The 20,409-nt window shown below is 34.7% G+C and overlaps 3 protein-coding genes across 3 annotated transcripts; 2 read left to right on the top strand and 1 right to left on the bottom strand.

Moving 5' to 3' along the window:
- The first annotated feature begins 587 nt into the window (after positions 1–587).
- LOC141677843 (sugar transport protein 14) lies at positions 588–3,970 on the top strand. Its single transcript, XM_074483917.1, has 4 exons — positions 588–987; positions 2,122–2,444; positions 2,532–3,158; positions 3,278–3,970. Exons 1-4 carry the CDS (start codon positions 846–848, stop codon positions 3,713–3,715), a joined length of 1,530 nt encoding a protein of 509 aa, XP_074340018.1. The 5' UTR covers positions 588–845; the 3' UTR covers positions 3,716–3,970.
- Positions 3,971–6,834: 2,864 nt separating this feature from the next.
- On the top strand, positions 6,835–7,940 carry LOC141677123 (B3 domain-containing protein Os08g0324300-like). Its single transcript, XM_074482884.1, has 5 exons — positions 6,835–6,913; positions 6,995–7,280; positions 7,353–7,423; positions 7,510–7,750; positions 7,854–7,940. The coding sequence occupies exons 1-3, from the start codon at positions 6,851–6,853 to the stop codon at positions 7,373–7,375; spliced, it is 372 nt and encodes a 123-aa protein (XP_074338985.1). The 5' UTR covers positions 6,835–6,850; the 3' UTR covers positions 7,376–7,423; positions 7,510–7,750; positions 7,854–7,940.
- Positions 7,941–17,737: 9,797 nt separating this feature from the next.
- Positions 17,738–20,083, bottom strand: LOC141679280 (uncharacterized). The gene is made up of 5 exons (XM_074485783.1): positions 19,708–20,083; positions 19,488–19,608; positions 19,150–19,388; positions 18,806–19,058; positions 17,738–18,689 (listed from the first exon to the last, which is right to left on the bottom strand). Exons 1-5 carry the CDS (start codon positions 20,081–20,083, stop codon positions 17,738–17,740), a joined length of 1,941 nt encoding a protein of 646 aa, XP_074341884.1.
- Positions 20,084–20,409: the final 326 nt, after the last annotated feature.

The raw sequence follows: 20,409 nt of genomic DNA, 5'->3' as shown, positions 1-20,409 counted from the left end.
AACTGTTATACGGACAAAGATCAATGTAATAGATTGAAAAAAAGCATTACAATAATATATGTCAGTTTTGTAGACAGCTAGTTTAGCCATAAAAAAGTAGTCCCTCCGTCCCCTAATATATTTCCTATTTTGATTTCTGACACTATTTATGATAAATAATTGACTATTAATTTACGTCTAATCTATAAGATCAAATATAATCATGAGTGATATTGTTGAATTCGTATTTATGAGTACTTTAATACTATATATAGTACCAATACGAAATTAAAAATATTATCAATTAAAAATGTGCATTGACAAACGTGTACAACATAAATAGGAAACATTTGTAGGGACAGAGGGAGAGGGAGTAGTAAAATACATTAACCAAGTAGCCGAGAAACACAAGTTGAAATAACAAGACAAAAAATAAAATTAAATAGACACTAAAATAATCAAATGATAATAAAATTAAAAATAATATCGTCTGTGATTAGTTGGTGTAGTAGTAAGATATAATCTTTTCATTGACCAAACATTGCAAACTGACGTAGCTTAAACTCCGCATGAGATGGAGTCAAGTCAATCCATTTATATCTATCTATCCAAACTGTATCAACTACTCACACTCCTTACATTACATTTTTAGACCATAAAAGTGTACATACTCTATATATACATGTGATTTTATTCATGTTTATTGTCATTAACATCTTTCTTGTCCCACCCTCTAATCTCTCCTAGTTTGTTAGTAATGTATATTCTCTTCTGATCCAGAGAGAGAGAGAAAGAGAGAAAGAGAGAGAGAGAGAGAGAGTCAGAGAGACAAAGAGAGAGAGAGTCAGAGAGACAGAGAGAGAGAGATGGCAGGGGGAGGATTTGTAGATAGTGCAGGAGGGGCCAGGGCTGAGCTCTATGAACATAAGGTTACATGGTATTTAATATTCACATGTATTGTTGCTGCTATGGGAGGATCTTTATTTGGTTATGATCTTGGTGTTTCTGGTAATTATTTATCCTCTGCTTTTTTAACATTTTGATCTTTATTTTTTATTTCTTGAAATCCCTTTATTTCTGTTCTATGAGTGACAGTGTAGATGTAATGACTTTGTAATTATCATGAAAATGCATTGTTTTTCTTTGAGTTTTTGTTTGATTCTTAGCTGATGTGTGTTCAAATTCAACCAATATGAACAAGCCAAATTGTATTTTTCTGCTTAAAAGTCCTTTTTTATGGAGAAAAAGTCATACCCTTTCTCTCTCTCTGGTCACTCTCTCTGTTTTTTCCTTACATTCAGACTGTCCTTCAGCAGAGAGTATAAAAATTTAAAGAAAATGACAAATTTTAATAGATGAACAAATTGTTGCTGGTCTGTCATAACTGGAGCTGTGACAAAAATCTGGCCTAGGAAAATTTCAATTGAATAAAAATTAATTACCATCTGAAAATTGAAGATTGAAAATGAAAAATAACAATTGAAAAGAGGGTCCTGGTCCCTGATTGTTAGGGACAGTTTAAATAACACACTATTTCAGGAGCATCGGATCTATATTTCAACGGCCGGATTGAATTTATTTTTTACCTTCCGCTATAAATATCTGCGGAAAGGACTTTTTCCTTTTCGCTATAAATATCCGCGGAAAGGAAAAAGTCCTTTCGGAAGGTAAAAAAAATCTTTTAATCTGGGCACTTGAAATAAAGATCTAAGGGTTGTGAAGTAGTGTGTTAGATAAGTTTTATTTAACACATGATTGTTGTCAGGGATTAAAACCCTTGAAAAGAATAAGAGTATGCAAACATGTACAACTTCCTTTGTGTCATTTGCCTAACTACATATGTCAAAGTTGAATATCGTTGTACCAATAGGTGTTGGATTATATTCCGAATTCCGGTTAAACATGTCATGGAATAAGGGAATTTGTTTAGGACATTCTCATGTTTATGTTTCATCCAAAGAATGATATAATAGGAGTGCAATGTATCAAGCATATGTTTTTACCATTCTACAGAAAGAAAGATCTTGATACTCTTAGTACAGTCCAGTCTGTACATGATAGAAATAATTATCCTGCCTGCAAGCTTTTGGAAAATAGTTTGAACCTGTAAAAAGTAATTTATCTGTAAATGTTGGTTTTCAGGTGGGGTGACATCCATGGATGATTTCCTAAAGGAATTCTTTCATAAAACTTATGCGAGAAAACAGGCACATCTAAAGGAGACGGACTACTGCAAATATGATGATCAGATTCTTACTCTTTTTACATCCTCTTTATACTATGCTGCACTACTATCCACGTTTGGGGCTTCACATGTAACTAGGAACAGAGGTAGGAGAATTTCCATTCTTTGTGGAGCCGTAAGTTTCTTTCTAGGAGCTATCCTTAATGCAGCAGCGCAAAACATTGCCATGCTCATCATTGGAAGATGCCTTCTCGGTGTAGGCATTGGATTTGGCAATCAAGTAGGCTTACTAATAACTTCTGCATAACACGGAAAAAAAAGATATGAAATAGTTGTTGTTCTGATTGTACTTGTTTTTTTTTTGTAGGCAGTTCCGCTATACCTATCAGAAATGTCACCTCCTAAAGTCAGAGGTAGATTTAATCAGTTGTTTCAACTCACGACTTGTGTCGGGATCCTCATAGCTAACTTTGTAAACTATGGAGTCGAGAAGATCCATCCTTGGGGATGGAGATTGTCTCTTGGATTAGCTGTAGTTCCAGCCTTAATTATGTTTTTCGGTGGCCTTGCTCTTCCTGAGACACCAAATAGTCTTGTAGAACAAGGGAGGCTAAAAGAAGCAAGAGAGGTGTTGGAGAGAGTTAGAGGTACCAAGAATGTTGATGCTGAATTTTCTGATCTTCTTGATGCAAGCAAAGCAGCACAAGCTGTTGAGAAGCCATTCCGCAATCTCCTTCAGAGAAAGAACCGTCCTCAGTTGGTTCTTGGAATTTGCATCCCCTCATTTCAACAGCTCACTGGCATGAACTCGATACTTTTTTATGCCCCTGTCTTATTCCAAAGTCTGGGCTTTGGAAATAATGCATCTTTATATTCATCAACTATAACCAATGGAGCACTTGTTCTGGCTGCCCTGATTTCAATGCATTCAGTTGACAAGTTTGGCAGACGAAAATTCTTCCTAGAAGCTGGTGTTGAAATGTTCATCTCCATGGTAATCAAGTGCAAACAAAATTTACGTATACAATATAGTTGAGCTGTTTTTTAAGTTCTACTGATTACAGACAAGCACACTCATATATTATCGTTTACCTGATATCTGGTCTGTTGCAGGTGATTATAGGGATTATTCTGGCTCTAAAATTTGGTAAAGGCGAGCCTCTTTCAAAAGGAGTTAGTGCTGCACTTGTTATTTTCATTTGTATTTTTGTACTTGCATATGGGCGTTCATGGGGACCCCTGGGATGGTTGGTTCCCAGCGAGATCTTCCCTCTGGAGACAAGGTCAGCCGGGCAAAGTATAGTGGTGTGTTGCAACATGTTCTTCACAGCTCTTGTCGCGCAGTGTTTCCTAGTATCTCTTTGTCATCTCAGATACGGGATATTCCTGCTGTTTGCGGGAATGGTTCTTATAATGAGCATCTTTATATATTTTCTCTTGCCAGAAACAAAGCAAGTTCCGATAGAGGAAATTCATTTCCTATGGCAGGAGCACTGGTTTTGGAAAAGATACTGCCCTCCAGCAGAAAAAGGTGGAATTACAGGAGTTTGATTGTAGAGAACATCTTTTTTAATATTCAAGTTATAAATATCTTTCAACTTATTTCTTTACCAGAAACCACTTGTATATGTTTTCATTTGCAAATAAGAAATAGCTTGATTGAAACTGTCTACAAAGACTTGCATCCAGATCCTATGTTTACAATCACAATAGGTAGGAATGGTAACTAGACCATTTTACTCCAGAAAAATGACTTGTAATTGACTGTACAATTATGTAATGTCAAACATAGATCATTGCATGATAGTAAGATTACGTTGAGAGAAAATCGAGCTAAACACTGGGAAATATGTTGTACTAGGATGACAGACTTCTACTTCTCTTCCCAGAAAATAACTATATATCTACCTGTCGATTATTGTTAATACTTGAAGATTGCAAGCGGAGGAGCTGAAATATGTTTCAATGGAGATACAGGATCCTCAACCTTTCCTAATGTCTTCTTTCCTTCCCTTTTTGCATATATGGCTTGCTTCCTCTAGTGTAACCTCTGGAACACGCTTGATCAATCTCTGCTAAACAGGGGTCATAGGTTTCGACACTATGAGAGGATATCTAGGACGACTTTTGTAATTGTGATTACTACTACAGAAAAGGAATTGAATTCCTCTTTCACCCTATATAGTTTGTACTTCTATTTTCTTCTGTCAGAACATGGAAGCTCTGAGATACGAAGGTCTCGCAAGAATATTTCAAAGATTCTATCAGGAAACTATACATGGCTTCTAAAAAATCAAGAGTCTCCTATTTTCAAGCCATTCAGGAGCTGTTTAATAATTTCATAGCTGGAAAGTGTTACATTTCAAAAGCAAATTATCAAACATTAGATTAAAGAGCATAGCGTTTCAAACATTATCAATTATTTAATACAAAAGTATGATATTAGAGCATAGCATAGCATTTCTTTTTTAAACAGTTGGTTTTAAAGTGATATTAGAGTTTAGTACTCGAGTTAGTTATGTAAAGAGGCCAAGGCTTTAATCGAGTTTAGAACCTTATCTTTAAAGTAATATCTTTGCATTCTACATCTTTCCATTTGCACCTGTAGTTATACTAACACCTAGTTGTCCTACAACTCTTCCAACAATGAACAAACTTTCTATAATATAAATCTAAGGTTGAAATTTTGTTGTTGTTTCGAGACTATGGAATGGACCATACTTCAAATAATTTTTTACTCTGTATTTTTTCAAAACTAGGCAAAACTTCACATAGTTTGTTACTTTTTCAAGAGTTTGTGTGAAAATTTGGCACCTCAAATATATTACAGTAAATGTGTAGATAGAAAATGACAGTCAGTGTTCAGTTTCAGAGGCTATGTTATCCAGCCAGAGATTGTTACTGGTTGTGGACTTTATACTCGTTTGTAACTGTTGTACTTCAGTTTATAATTTTTCCCTTATAACAAATGGAAGTAACTTTATACATAGTTCGGAACTGGGAGATCTCTTAACATACATTTGACACTATAAGTCTGTGATTGCCTCTACTTTGGATAAAATGACCACAAATATTTTCCAGTGTCGCCAAGGGCGGATTCACGTAGGGGCCAATAGGGACACGTGCCCACTAAATAGAGCCAATCATTAGTGCCCCCACAGAGGTCGAGTTCCGAATCTGCCACTGAGTGTCGCTATGCCGAATTTTGTAATATTGTGGCTCATTCCACCCTTTACATCACCGTTAGGAGCTTCACCTATCATATATAGTAACTTATGAACGTCAGGGAACAAATTACATGCATCTATTTTGAAGAATTACTCTGACAACATTGCAGCAAAATATCTTTTCTAAAACAGGACTGCATGGCAAGTCACTTTTGTTCTGCTTCCCATGATTAGGCAATGCTTCCTCTTTCTCGTGATTGTCATGATTGGTACTGCATTGTGCTTAATCACTGGTTAAGGTGCTTGGATCAGATACGCTTTGTAATTACTACATCTTACTTACTAAATTCTGCAAATTTGCGATTAAGAACACTGCAGGGACGAGGGACCTTGTTGCAAATTGAAAGAGGTTATTGTCAACTCAGAAGCATTAAGAAGTTATATGTGAAATATTTGTCGCGGGTCATCATCAGCTAAGTTGTAACTTCTAAATTTCTTTACTTCCGCCTAGTCTCACGAAAATCGAACCTGGACATACTAAACCTGTGAATGTATATGTTGGATTGTTCAATTATAAGTTGCTGCAGCATTCTCTTGTTTGGGAATAGTTTTAAAAACTTGGACACATTGTGCCAGTAGTGATGAATTTTAAGGTACTGAGCCTGTAGCAACTAAACATCGTTGTAAGTTAAACAATCAAAAGTTACTACAAGATTTCATGACAAAGATTTCTATTATCAATGCTCAGTCTCGTAAAAATCGGTAATCGGGGAAGATCGTTCGAGCTACTGATTTAGGATTAATTAAAACTAGGATGCCTTGCCCGCTACGCATGGTGGATGTAGAATTTCGCTTTAGAAATAACGATATATTGCAAGTATTGGATTTTTTGCAATAATATAATATAGAAGCTGACGATTTACATAAATAAAGGTTTGCGTATAATAATCAGTAATTTAAAGATTTGTCTTATAGATTTGACTCTAGAATAGTACAGTAATTTTATTATTTGGCTTTTGATGTTTGTCTTCAAATAATATTTTTTTATAACAGGATATAATTTTTATTATAATTTGTGGTTATTTTTTTTATATAAATTGTGTTTATCAATACAGCAGTGAAATAAATTTCTTGTCTAGAAGTAGTTGTGAAAAGTGATACTTGTCACTTTATAGTTGGTTTATAAAGTTTGACTTGTGGAAGTGGGTGAAAGTTATTAGGTTTGTAACATTAAAAACCGTGTAACTCCATTAACTTTTTTTTATTATATCAGTTTTCCTCCTTTTACGCAGATTAAGTGGTTCTTTAGTTTGTCAAATACCCCCATCCCTATCTTACTCACAGCCGTTACTACTGAAGATCGGTAAGTTTACATGTCTTCTTCCAAAAGCATATATTTTTAAACAACTATGATGCCCCGATTCTTATGAATGTCAATTCCCTACATCTTTTATTTAATTGACTTGAATTTAGGGTATTTACCTTACTCCTTTGTTTCAATTAGGGAAGTTATTAAAATATGGATTTGACCCCCAAATTTGGGCGCCGTGTGCGATTATCCGAATGCTCATCAAATGAAATTGTAAGTATACTATTTTTTATATTGTTGAATAATTTTGTTGTAATTTTTTATCTCAGATTTTTCATTAATTTTGAATGTCAGCGTGTCCCTCATGCATTTTGTTTGAAATATGATGGTCGTATTCCGGCAACTCTTAAGATTATTGTTCGTAATGGATATGAAATATGGGTTGATTTTGACAAAGTAAATGAGAAGTTTAAGGGGTTTCGTGAATTTTACCATGACTTCGGCATAATTTCGGGTAACACTTTGTTGTTCGAATATGTGGGTAATTTTGACATGAAAGTTGTCATAGTTGACATGTATGGCTCTGAGATCCAGTACCCACATAGAGTGCATGAACTGCAGAAGCAGCTCCCAAATCTAGGTATGTCATGTATGTAGTTTAAATGTTGTTATTCAGTTTTGTTTGAACTAATTGTTTTGTCATTATTCATAGTTTCTATTTATGATGGCGGTTGATCCTTTGTGAGGAATCTTGGATGGGGTGGTCCAGTCATTGATTCGGTTGTAAGTAACTATTCTGTGCCAATTAGTTGTAATTTATTCTATAGCAGAAGTGAAATAAGTAACATAAAATATATTTATTTTGTCAGTATGTACCGACTGAGTTTGATGATCATGTTGGTGCGGTTATTTCTAGAAGAATTGATGTTATTGTTAGCAGTGGTTATGAGATTGTTGGGGAATACCGTCGAAGTGAAAATAGCTTAAGTCATTTGAGTGGTTTGAAGAGTCTATGCAATATGTTACGTGTTGTTGATTTGAATGACTTCCACATGTTAGTTTTTACTTCACATATCGAGAATCCCTTGTCTCCAGTTAACGATGCGCCTGGTAATAACTTAACTGTTTATTTCCCTGAATTGTACTATTGCTTTAGTCGGCTGAATAAGTAAATCATTTGGTAGTTTATTTTACTTTGATTTTGACATTTCAGTTGCTGTATTACCTGATTTAAGTGGAGCCCCTGCTTTTCATTTTGTTATTCAGCCATTTCAGCTTTTACACCATGAACATGGTGTGGTAAGTTATATACATCCAGTGAATAGGTTTATGTAGGATATTGATTTGTATCTTCGACTGTTGAATGTATAATTGAATATACCTTGTTTTTATATTTGTTTCAGGATATCCCAGTAGAATTTAAAAAACTTTGCAAGTGCTGGATGAAGACTGATTTTATAAGTATATATGTGGGCACTCGTGTTTGGGTGCTTGAAATCCGTCGGAGAAGCGACCGGAAGAGAACTACAATTAATAACGGATGGCACATCTTTAGGGAAGATTTGCAACTTGAGGTTGGTGATACATGTATATTCCATTGGCGAGATGCAAGTATTTGCAATTTCAATGTAGTAGTTTTGAAGAATGCGTTCAATAATGAATCCTAAGTAATTCCTTTAGTAAGGAAATTATGTAACTTTAGTTGTTGATTAGACCCTATTATTGCCTTGTTTTGATGGTCTATCTTAAACAGTTTCAATTATGTTCAACTTATGGAAGTCCGTTTTGTGTTTAATGTTTTATTCCGTTAATCGTAAGGAATTAAAGTTTATCCGAATATTAAAACTCTGGTCATATAACACTTTGTTTATTAATGCTTTATTCTCTTATAATTTTTTTACATTGCACATCCATAGTGCCGATTGGCCATGATGAGTAACCTGTTTATAGGCCAACAAATTTAAATTTTCAAAACACGTAATGAAATTGCAATATGATACTAAAACGGACACATATAATCCATGCCTTAGAATAATTTTTAACCACAAAAGTAAACATGCACCTCAACTTTGGCAGATTTAATAAAAATTATAGTCATAAACTTAAAGCTGAAACATGGGAGATCATATAAGCACGGCCTGAAGGGGAATCAAAAATTTGAATCTGATGGAGAGTAGAGAGGAATGAGACAAACCCCATTGTCAAGAAGTTGTTGCAGGAGGAGGAACAGGGGACTGTTAGGTCACACTTTGAGGTATGTGTGAATTTAGAGTGATTTTGTATGCATAGTGTCCACTGTTAACCCTTCCAATACTTTTCCTTTACACAATTTTTGCTTTTTTCCTTTTGAAAGTTTGAATTTGCTTCACCCGTAAAAGTGTATAATTTAATGTCTTGTGGACCATGAAAAGTTGAGACTAACAGATTCTGATAATTTAAATATCATATTTTTGGCCATGTATATCTCCTAACATTTTTTGTAATAGGATACTATCATATGCTCAAATTTGAATAAATTACATTTGAGCAATTAAAAAGATATTATCTTCTTATCTTTTTGTAAATTGAAGTTTTAAAAATTGAAGAAATAATCCTACATCAGCGCAACAACACTAATATCAATTTTTTGGCCCTTTTTCCTTATTTAATTCAGGAACTTTATTTTGAATATAGACCGCGGTTTAAGTCTGTAGTTTAAAATACAGTACTGCGAATACTTTTTTACATGGTTAATCTATTTTGAAATGTGTTTGGTTGTTCGACAAGCAAAACACAGGTTACGTTTGCAACTAATAATAGTAGTTGTACATATAACTGTGGTGTCGTAATTGTTTTGCCAGTGCTTCCTATATACTCTCATTATTTTCATGTACGTCTAATTATATGACATAAGCCTCAATTTATTTTAAATAATATTTTATAGTTCGAAGCAGTTGTCTTACTTCTCTGTCATACTTTCATTCACAGAGTTGCAGTTCTTTAGTTGTTCATCGTCATTATGAACATCTGTTTATGCATTTTGTGAACGTATGTACATTAAGCATAATCTGTGGAAAATAGGTGTTTCTCAAAAGTTTACATATCTAGGATAACACATACTTAATATCCATTCCGTTAAGAGTTTGATGGAAAAATAGGTAGCCATATTATGTAGACTACATCTACAGCTAATTAAATAAATAATCAAAATTACGTTTTCAATCTTCAAGAGTCTAGATCTCTTTAACAACAAAAACGGTGGATGGAAAATAATTCTTCAAGAATCATCATATTGTCACATGTGAATCTGCCCAGAAATGAGATTGTTTCATACATTTTTCTTAAGATGTATGAAAGGAATTGTGTTCTTGCTTGCATAAATATAATTCACTATAGCATTTCTAACTTTCTTTGTCCGTCGAGTTTCAATTTCCCATGTAGTTTAGTTGAGAGATTTCATCAATGTGGTATGAAGAGCCAGATTCCTGTTTTACCAATAAAAATCTTCATTATGTCTCACAGTGAATAAATTAATTTTTAGTTCCAAAATTTTCCATAATTTCACCTGAGTAGCTACACTGTGTGTTGTTTGCATTATTTCCCTTGGATGCTCTACTACCTCCTCATAATCCCATCCAGCTATAATTCCAGTACAAACATAATCCAGATTAGTATTGTCAATGTTCTCAGGCTGGATCATTATCTTGAATGTGTAGTCCTTTCCTTGAAGTTGTTTCAATTCTTTGGGAAACGAATTATCCTGCAAAATAAAAAGTTAGTTTAAAGAATTTTATACAGGTAATGGTGATTCCAGTTATGTTAGAAATGCCTACCTGAGTATCAACATCTTCCACAAGCTTGCCAATTAGGATTCTAATTTCTCGGTCTTTTAAGATGATTTGTAGTCCACCGGTTGGGTCTTGGACTACCGTACAAACGCTGAACCTGCAAAAATCCAAGACAAATAATAAATTGTTCCAATTATTTTAAGAGAGGTAATTATGTGCACACTAAACTTGAGTCAAGTACAAAACCATTTCAAAGTGTGTGGCACCATCTTTTGACATTTCTTGCAGAATTGTTCATTGTTATCGAGGTTAGTTTCACAGTAGCAGGAGTTGCATATATATATCTTCCAATTTGTTGTGCTTTCCACTAACTTCAATGCTGCTTTACACACAACCTCTTCATTTACGTAATCTGTAGAAAGTTTTTTGATCTCCTCAATGGTACAAATCCTCAATGGTTTCTTCATTCTCGCAAATTGTTGGGTGCAGAAGTTAGGATCTCGTAGCCTGTTTCATATGGTAGCATAATGTGAGGTTTAATCCAATTTGTAAATTTAATTTTAAAATAATGACTTACTGTTTGCGTAGTCTGGCAACACTATGATGATCATAGTTGAGGTAGAATCTAGTTGAGGAGTAGTTGCAAATATCAAGTTCATCTGTGACATGGTAGTGTTAAAAGTTAGAGTTCTATTTTATCATTTTGCTGAGTGTATTGCTATTATCATTACCATTCCAACTACTGATTCTCCCACTTGCAATTATTAAAATGATTGGTTCTTCCAAAGGCTCATGAACTGCTTTCTCAAATTCTTCGGCAAATGTTTTCCAGAAAGTAACATTGATTTTTTTCCTACATAATGATTTTTACTTATACTGCAACAGCCACTAATATATATGTATATACATGAAGTTCATAGAATTACCTCCCATCAGTTATCTTGAACTTAATTTTAACTTGTTTGTTTGAGACTCTGCTAATAGTCGGAATTTTCTCCAAAACACCCATGACATCTGATTAAAGGAAATAGTATAAATTATGTAAATAGTACAAATGCAAGTCGTAGTTTATAGATTTGATTAGAAATAACCTGTAAGATAAAGAAGTTTCCTTGTCATTGGTTTTAGGTCTGCATAATCGAACAAATCGAAACTATTTTTGGGTATAAAAATAATTTCTCATCAACTTCTTTCACTTTAGTATCAGCTGTGAAAATAATTTGCTTATCCATTTACACAGGTCGGTACTTGTCGCCATCGGTATACTCTTTCACATGGAAATTCTTAATGATGTACACCTTCCCTTCAACAATAAGTCTTGAGATTCTGTCGACCAAAGCAGTTGGTACCAAAACCTCAACTCGGCAATTCTGTGATATAGAAAATGTTAATCCATATGACTTGTTAATCCTACCCTGAACTTTTATACTGTATAAATGTAACAACCAAAATACCTTGTTATCTAGTAGTATATAGTTGCAAGTTTTGAAGACAATTCCTGTTGCAGTTACTCCTCGCCATTCTCTTATGACCCGTACTCTAATTTTCCAGTCATTTCTTCCCTTGTGAAGAATTCTTAATGATTCAACATCGGTCCCTGACATTGTATATATTGGTGTTTCAAAATTCTTTTTGCTGCTGTGTGTTGGTGAAGTATGCAGCAAACTCGGTCTTTATCATTTACCATTTGGTAGGTACATGAATTTAATGTGTTAGGATTGGTAGTTGGTTATTGATGTAAATATTTTAGTTTTTATATAGTCCTTATATCTTCAAAAATATCTAACTTGACGATATTGGTTGGAGGAATCAGTCATATGTTACATGTAGAGTATGTCCTTTTCACCTATTTTTATTTTTGGTAATTAGTAAATGCAAATTAATTTTGCAAACTTGTGTTTTTTTTTCTCTGAGCGTTACTGAATTCAGAATTTTCACAAAATAGATGTCACTTGGAATGAGGTACATAGTTTAATAGTCTGGATAGGTTACATTAGTACATCTAATAGTGATGATCCAACATCCATTTGTTGCAATCACAAAAATTTGAGCTAACTATTAATTCCAACAGTCTTCCCCTCTGAAGTTGGCTCTTCTCGTTTGACAGCTTGACTCCTTAAAGCTGCAAGTTTTTGTGATCAGTAAAAGCCAATATAAGGTATCGTGAAATCTGTGGTTTATTCCTTAATTTCACATAAGACATTATGTACCTTTTCAATTTTAACATTCTTGAATTTTGGTGCCTTCTCACTTGGTCCAGGATTGAAATGCAACGGATCGACTTGAAACCTTGGTCTTGTCCGATTACTGGAATGTAGAGTTTGTGGGCTGATTAGTTCTATCGTAGACGATGTTTGCTTGGTTGAAGGTACAGTTGGTGTGGTTATAACCTTCTTTGGAGATTCTGACGGTTGTACCTTACGTACGATTTACAAAAACATATTACATTTCATTCTTCACTTAAATTGAGATAATTTAAAACTCACATTTGCCATGTGTGTTTGTTCCACAGGATCTGGTTTCCTCGGAGTAGGAGTATGATAGTCCGAAATCTCCAAGGGTTCTGAAATGTGAGAAGCATTGAAAACCTTGGAACCTTCTTTAACATTTTTTTCATTGACATCAATAGTAATTTTGTAAGTTTTCTTCTCCAAACTTCTCAACAAATCTGGGATTACTTTGATACCAGTTACCTGTATTGTTCATACTGGTTATTAGACTTGACCAACTTTCAAGGAAAAATATTGTATGTGACGGATGAAATGATTATGGCTTGGAGGAAATGCCTGTTACCTCTGGATGCTCTGCATCAACTTCATAAACAGTTTTTCCAACCAATTTAGTAATTTCATCATCTGTCCAGACAATCGGGACACAACCACTGTCATCACTGCAGAGAGCATACAAACGAAACCTGTTTGGCCAATCCATAGAAAGTTAGAAATTTTAAAGAAGTAAATCAATCAAACTTCAACAGAAAATTGAAATATAATTATCGAAAGACCTTATGTCCGAGTAAGTCCAAGTTCGTCCACAACAACTATAAACCTCCTCAATGAGCTTGAGGTTTTGATCACATTAGATGCAGAAAGGAGTGTACCAACTTATTTTCTCATCAAATTTCCTCACAGTTACTTGACAGGAAACCTTTTTCTGTTGAAGAAATGGGTTAGTGGACTGTATCACCCTTTCTTAGGTAAAATGTCTAGATATCTTACCGAAATAAAAGTCTCATTCAACTTTCCTAACTCCGTCAATATCATACTTGGTAAAGCTGATGGTTCTTCATCATCATCTATGTTTCCCATGTCTAGAAGGTAATTGTTATTGCAATAATTTACATTGAACAAAAATTGATAACTTTTATTGTAAACGTAATGAGAATTGAGAAATACCTGAGTTTCATTTCGTTAACAACAGCGTGATTAACATTTAGGTATATTCTAGTTGCGGGGAAGTTTGTTATATAAAGTACATCTACAACACAAAAATATATAAGTGAAAATTATGTTGGTTATAGCATTGAATTCTTAAATTATTGGTAGGCTTACTTTTCAATTCACTAACTCGTCCACATGCTATAATAAGTATCACATGCCTGTCTTGGATTTTTTCATATTATTGTAGAAAGTAGTCACCAAATTCATTGAAGAAAGTGACATTGATACTGGTCCTACAAATATTTTCAATAAGGTGAAATTATTGAATTAACTTCATTCGTGTATATAAATTTAAATGTCAACTGCCACTTAAAAGAATGACATACCTGCCATCAGTAATTGTAAGGGCCACATGGGACTTTTCTACCCAATCTTTGTTATAAGAAGCTCTGGGATGTACATCCTCTACTACACCAATAACATCTGCATTGATATACATTGAAACATTAAATATGTCCTACCTTGTTTCCAACTTCCTACCTATGCAGTACATTAATTGGAAATGGTCCTGCTAGGAATCTGTTGTCTGTCTTCAGTTCCTGACATTTTTCTAGGTTAATGAAATCAAAGCTTGCATTTGGAATATGTAGGCCCCCTTCCGTATCTTTCTCCATTTTTTTTTCATTTGTAAAGTAAATATGCCTTTGGTTACGTATGGCCCTGTTAGTCTCATCACCATTGTATGTTTTTACTTTGAAAAACTCCACTCGGTATATTTGACCTTCTTCCAAAATTGCTTCGAATTTAAGAAATATTGTCGGTGCAAGAAAGGCATGAATCCTACAACTCTAAAATTCAAGGATAATTATGCTACGTAATATTTGGTTGTTTCACAAAAGTGTAGAGAAATTTTATCTTGCAGAAAAATTTCAGATTTTGTACTTACATAGTCATCGCAGAATATTATATTGTAACCTTTAACCTCGCCGGTTGCTCGGTTGATTCCCTTCCAAATTGATTGTGCTCTAAGCCGTACTCTCCACTCCTCTTTACATTCATCAAGAAGGTGTAAGCTATCATATTTGTAAAAGGCCATTTCTCGTACCTGTAAATATAATGACTCTTGTATTATAAAACTATGCAGTGTTTGTGTTTAATTAAATGTTTGAAAGTTGTATACTGTGCAAAATCAATCATACCTTCAGCCGGACTTGAGGTCTGTAATTTGCTTCCTTCCTTTCACAAATATGAAAGTTAAAGTATATCTGAGGAGATTGGCACACTTATTAAGGAAATGTTGTATTATTGTACCTCTCTATAATTTTTATATTAATTTTGTGGTTTACTGGAAATTACATACTACTCTTTCAAGCCTGGTATAATTCATTGTTTGACAAAGCACTTACTTTTATAATTCATTATTTGAAAAAGTACTTTCAAATGTTAATCAGAAAATAATATTTGTTAGATTTTAAGAATTCAACATTGCTTGAAAACAGAAACTTGGAAGTTTTATTTAAAGATGAAAGCAGAAAAGTGAAAATTTATACAATGCATAGTCTTTCACTAGAATTTACACGAAATTGTTCAAAATAAATACCAAATATATGATTTACATTTTCATTTCTATTGATCATAATGTTGAACATTGGCAATCAATAAGTGTCATAGGCGGATTAAATTTTACACGGTTTGGAACTATATTACTGGTAAATTGTAGAAAATCTCTTTATAAACAACATTATGCGTAATGTAGGTGCTCTTACCATCTTCATCATTAATAAAGAGCTTCAGACCCTGTGGGGGAAGTTACACGAGATACGGCCACATACAACATACCATGAGTAAACACTCCATTAGGTAGATATAAGGCAACTTGTTGTAGCGACTGACCCTGAGCTTTGTTTATTGTCATTGCATAACATACTTGGAGAGGCATCTGCTTCCTACACAACTTGAAAGGAAGCCTTGTCTCTGTTGGTGCTAACTCCATCCTTGGGATAAAATGTTTGGTTCCCTTTTGCTGTCTAGATATGACCTCACACTCAACGCAATGTGATAGACACTTTGTAACCATCATCCGGGTGCCGTTACAAAGGCTTAGGGTCTGGTTGAGGTTGCGCATCAACATTACGATGACTCCAACTTTAAGATTTAATTCGTGAAGAGGTAATCCAGGGATATTAATTGAGTTGAGGTATTCTGTTGGGAAAGATTGCAACTGGTCATCTTTAGATCCTGGATAATCTTCCGCTTTGTCAATAGAGAAGTAAGAAGACATCTCGCCAGGAAGTTTTTCAACAAAAAAACTATTAACCTTGCCAACAGTTAGATTGGTTGGGGTTAATATTGCTCTATTACTCAAATAATCTGGATCTATATAATTCTCCATGAAATTAGGAAAAGCACTTTCAATCATTTTATCAACAGAGTTGGTTGAGTTTAGGTGGCAGAATTGTTTAGGTATAGCTATGTCATCTTCAACGTATTCACGGTTCACATGAGCAGCCGGCCCAACCTTCCCATCCCCAATCTGCAGAACCCATTTTGCAAAGTTTGACAGAGCTTGTACTTCTTCCTGGTTCCTTCCTTTGTTCAATCGCATGTTGTGTAGCAACTTGAAAACTGTAGCAATTTTCCACAACTTTGATCTTGTAATTGATGCTGAAACAACTTCGCCCCTTGATGCTCTAGGAATAACTGAAAGAATTTATCTGAAATCACCGCCTAAGACCACTGTGATACCTCCGAATAGCATATGGAATCGGTTTGGGTTACAGCTTTCATGATATCCCTTAATGACCAATCAAGACACTAAAAAACGTAACGATGTTGCATTGGAGCCTCATCCCATATAATGAGATTTATCCGTTTAATGAGTTCAGCAATGTCAGATGTATGAGATATGGAATACATGAAAATATTCATCAATAACAATTGGGATCTTGAACCTTGAATGGGCAGTACGGCCTGCTGGCATTAGAGTAGTCGCAATTCCTGATGACGCAACCGGCAGGACAATCTTCCGCTCCGACCTTAATTTCGAAATCAAGGTCCTCCAAAGGTACGTTTTCCCACAACCACCACTGCCATAAACAAAGAAGACACCTCCTTCATTTTTTTCAACAGATTCCATTACAGAGTGGTAAACAGCCAACTGCTCTTTGTTGCATTTTGAGAAGAGGATGTTGAATTCCTTAGCCATTTCATTATTATCGTAATTAGTTTCCTCAAAAATCAAATTGTTAACATTGCAGTCCAAATAACTATTGGGAGGTTGGGGCATCTGAGTGAAGTCTTTTAGTGATTTGCCAATGCTCTTCAACAAAGTATGAATTTCTGTATTATAAACCAAATTATGAAAGAACATAAAATACAAACACAATTAAACAACAAACATGAAATTATGTAACATAAAAAAAATTAAAAATAGATATAAATTAAATAACACAAAAAAATTGAAAAACACATATCCCATATTTTGAACCCAAACATTAAGAAGATTTATTGGGAAATATAATATTGAACACATGATTATTACACATAAAATAAACAAATATGAATATGAAAAAAAGTAGAATTAATTAAAATTACATAACAAACATAGGTTGCTTTAAAATAGATGAGATATTTTTGTACAACACTTATAAACTTACAAAACACTTTAGAACACTATGATACTGATGCTAAGTAACACAATACATATCCGTTTTATATTAAATTTTAACTATTACTTAATATAAAAGCTTGGCCAAAATATCTACAAAATATAAAACTTGGAATAAAAGTGTCTGGCAAAGTATGATGGTGAAAATAAGGATATCATGCAGGTGGTGGTTCAAATTAAAAATGGGGTCATTTATGATAATCCTGAGATTACCTGCAAGAGCATAATATTGTTGTTGCATTTTATTCAGCATCAAATGTGGATTCCCTGTGAGTTGATGCTGCTACAACAAAAGGTCGTCCACCATAGTGGTCCAATGCTTCTTCCATAAATCTTCGAGGTCTGACACCTTGCAGTTGACCATTACATGAACGAACAATTGTCTAATCTGAGGAGGAAATCCACTTTCTGAGCACTGCAATAATACCATATGCCATTCATTATCATCATCTAGTAGGCCATACTCCTTGCATGCTTCTTGGAAGGTGTTATATGTTTGTCCCTTGACTGTTCGCAATGACTCATATGATGTTGCTCCACGAACCTTGGTTAGCAGAAGTCTTAGAAACCATAATTCCCCGGCACTGTGATGCGTGTAAGACAATCTACCAATTTTTTTCCCACGCTTACGTGGATTCCGGATTCGGTCCTTATCATTCCAAACATAATGCTGGGGAATTTCATCGTATAGAAATTGTATGGCATGCTCATCAGTGGCATTAAGGATAAAAAAAGCCCCTAATTGTGTGTGCTTCTCCTTCTCCCTCTCGGCCACTTTGGGTAATGCCTCATTCGAGCGAAAAGTACAATACTTATTCTCATCCAGGTGTATAGAAAGTCGTTGAACTGCCAAAGACCTATAATGTATATTGAATCCAAAAATGCGGTATGCAGCTTCACATCCACAAATGTACCTCCCATCAAAAAATGATTGAATTTCATCTTCACCAATGTCAAGACCCTTTCCGTTGTTAGATTGTCTTTTCTTCCCACGTATTTCAACAGTAGCTCTGTCATGCCCTTTCAGGCAATACTTCAAAAGATATTTCAGGCTACGTGCATGTGCACAAATCTCTACATTCATATGACATTGGTATTTCACTAGTAAATCACGGTTGTAAGGTACCACCCATTGATTATCCATATTTGTCTTCCCTTTGGTCACAGTGATTTTTGATTGACGCCTTCTATAAATTGGAAAGCCTGACTGGTCAAATGTAGTTGAATTACAAAACCTATAAAAAAATTTCATATTTTACATATATATTAATTAAACGATAATCTATAATTTCCATTTCATGCAATAATACAGCTGCTTCTTATAACAGCTTCAGGCTTAGGAGGTTCTTACTTTTTGGGGAAATGTCTAGTGCATTTAAATTGCTTCATGCATGGAGATTTAGGATTTTCTTGACCACAGGGTCCATTTACCATGAAAGCATTCACAACGGCATACCCCACCGGGTCAGTTTCTGGATTCAGAATCTCTGCAGAAACAAACTTGTCAACATTTGCTTGCAAGTTCAACTTGGAAGCACTGTCCAGCCATATAAGCATGTGCACATGCGGGAGACCATGCTTCTGGAACTCTACTACATACATAACTGTCAAAAAAATAGAAAAGATAGGTAAGTAATTCCACATTTCTTATAACAAAGGTTATTGTAAATAAATTCATGTCAATTTGAGCAATACCACCAAGGCAAGTTCCAAAATAGTTCTTCTTCTTTATATCATCAATCAGCTGGTCCAGCTTCAGTCTAAAGACACGTGCCATCACATCTGGTGAATTCTGTGGTAGGCAATGAGGGAGCAGTTTCATCATCTGTATGACTTCATCCCATAAGGGATTTGTTGTCATGGTAAGGAAAATGTCAGGGTGACCAATATGGCGAAAAACGGCTATGGCATCCTGAAAGTTTTGTTGCATGTATCTACGTGAACCAACAAATCCAGCAGGCAATATAAAACCTTAACCCATGTTTGATGTATCAGAGGTACCCTCGTTCTAACTCCTTTGAATGTTAGTATACAGCTCCGAACGCAAAGTGGTTTGGTTCGTACGAAACCACCATAGACGGGCTTGCTCAATAGTGGAGAATGTGTCAACAACATATTGCTGGTAAAGTCTACCACCAAGACGGGGAGTAATTGCTGACAACAAATTTTTATTAGTTACATTGGAATCTGAGTACAGTCTAAAGAAAAACACCTGAAATAATGTTCTACTAAAGCAATGTGATTATAGATTACCTTCATTGGTGCGAACTTGGAATTTGTAAGAATAATAGTCTTTCTGTGTAATATATTCTCTTTTTTTGGTAGATTTTTCATCAACCTTTCCATATGGAATATTCTTGTGAAAACCATCTGAACCATGAGGAAACAATAAAGGGTATTGTAATGCCATAAGTTTTGGATGAATGTCACTAATTCTCTCCAAACCTTTAACATGAGAATCTATAACAATATCCCGATAACCATCAGTATCATCCATGTCCCCAACCATTATATCAGCTACCTCATCAGATGGCCCGACATGATTCTCACGACCACTTTCAGATCTACGCACCTTTAATCTAATTTCTAAATCTTGCACCCCATATTTCTCAAATCTGTCGCGAGCCATGTGGAATTATTTGACTAACTCGTTTGTCTCATCTAGCATTTTTGATAATCCAGCAACTATATCAACATCAAGTGGATCACCCCCATCAACATTAACCCATTTGAGACGATTACTAATTTCATTCTCCGTGTCATAGATATATAACTGACAGAATTTGGGATCTTCACCATGTTTGGGTATTAAAGAACCAAATAAATGGTGATTGTATCCATTTAGTCTATAGATGTAAGGGCCCCCCCGTTATTGATTGAATTGTCAACCTTCCCACCAGTGGAAGTAAATGCAAAGATACAATTATACAAACGCATACCATCGCTAAATCTCTG

This window comes from Apium graveolens, chromosome 8 (genome assembly GCF_009905375.1).
Source record: "Apium graveolens cultivar Ventura chromosome 8, ASM990537v1, whole genome shotgun sequence".
Taxonomy (NCBI): Eukaryota; Viridiplantae; Streptophyta; class Magnoliopsida; order Apiales; family Apiaceae; genus Apium; species Apium graveolens.
Note: the sequence above shows the minus strand (reverse complement) of the source record. Positions and strands in the feature narration are given on the sequence as shown.

Bases quoted from the DNA above. Each gene is read 5' to 3' on its own strand.
- LOC141677843 (XM_074483917.1), top strand. From the start codon at position 846: ATGGCAGGGGGAGGATTTGTAGATAGTGCAGGAGGGGCCAGGGCTGAG. The intron at 988-2,121 runs GTAATTATTTAT...GTTGGTTTTCAG, and splicing joins TTATGATCTTGGTGTTTCTG to GTGGGGTGACATCCATGGAT. The intron at 3,159-3,277 runs GTAATCAAGTGC...GGTCTGTTGCAG, and splicing joins TTGAAATGTTCATCTCCATG to GTGATTATAGGGATTATTCT.
- LOC141679280 (XM_074485783.1), bottom strand. From the start codon at position 20,083: ATGGCTCGCGACAGATTTGAGAAATATGGGGTGCAAGATTTAGAAATT. The intron at 19,389-19,487 runs GTATACTAACAT...TGGTTCACGTAG, and splicing joins ACCACTTTGCGTTCGGAGCT to ATACATGCAACAAAACTTTC. The intron at 18,690-18,805 runs GTAAGAACCTCC...ATTTTTTTATAG, and splicing joins ACTAGACATTTCCCCAAAAA to GTTTTGTAATTCAACTACAT.
- LOC141677123 (XM_074482884.1), top strand. From the start codon at position 6,851: ATGGATTTGACCCCCAAATTTGGGCGCCGTGTGCGATTATCCGAATGC. The intron at 6,914-6,994 runs GTAAGTATACTA...TTTGAATGTCAG, and splicing joins AATGCTCATCAAATGAAATT to CGTGTCCCTCATGCATTTTG. The intron at 7,281-7,352 runs GTATGTCATGTA...CATTATTCATAG, and splicing joins GAAGCAGCTCCCAAATCTAG to TTTCTATTTATGATGGCGGT.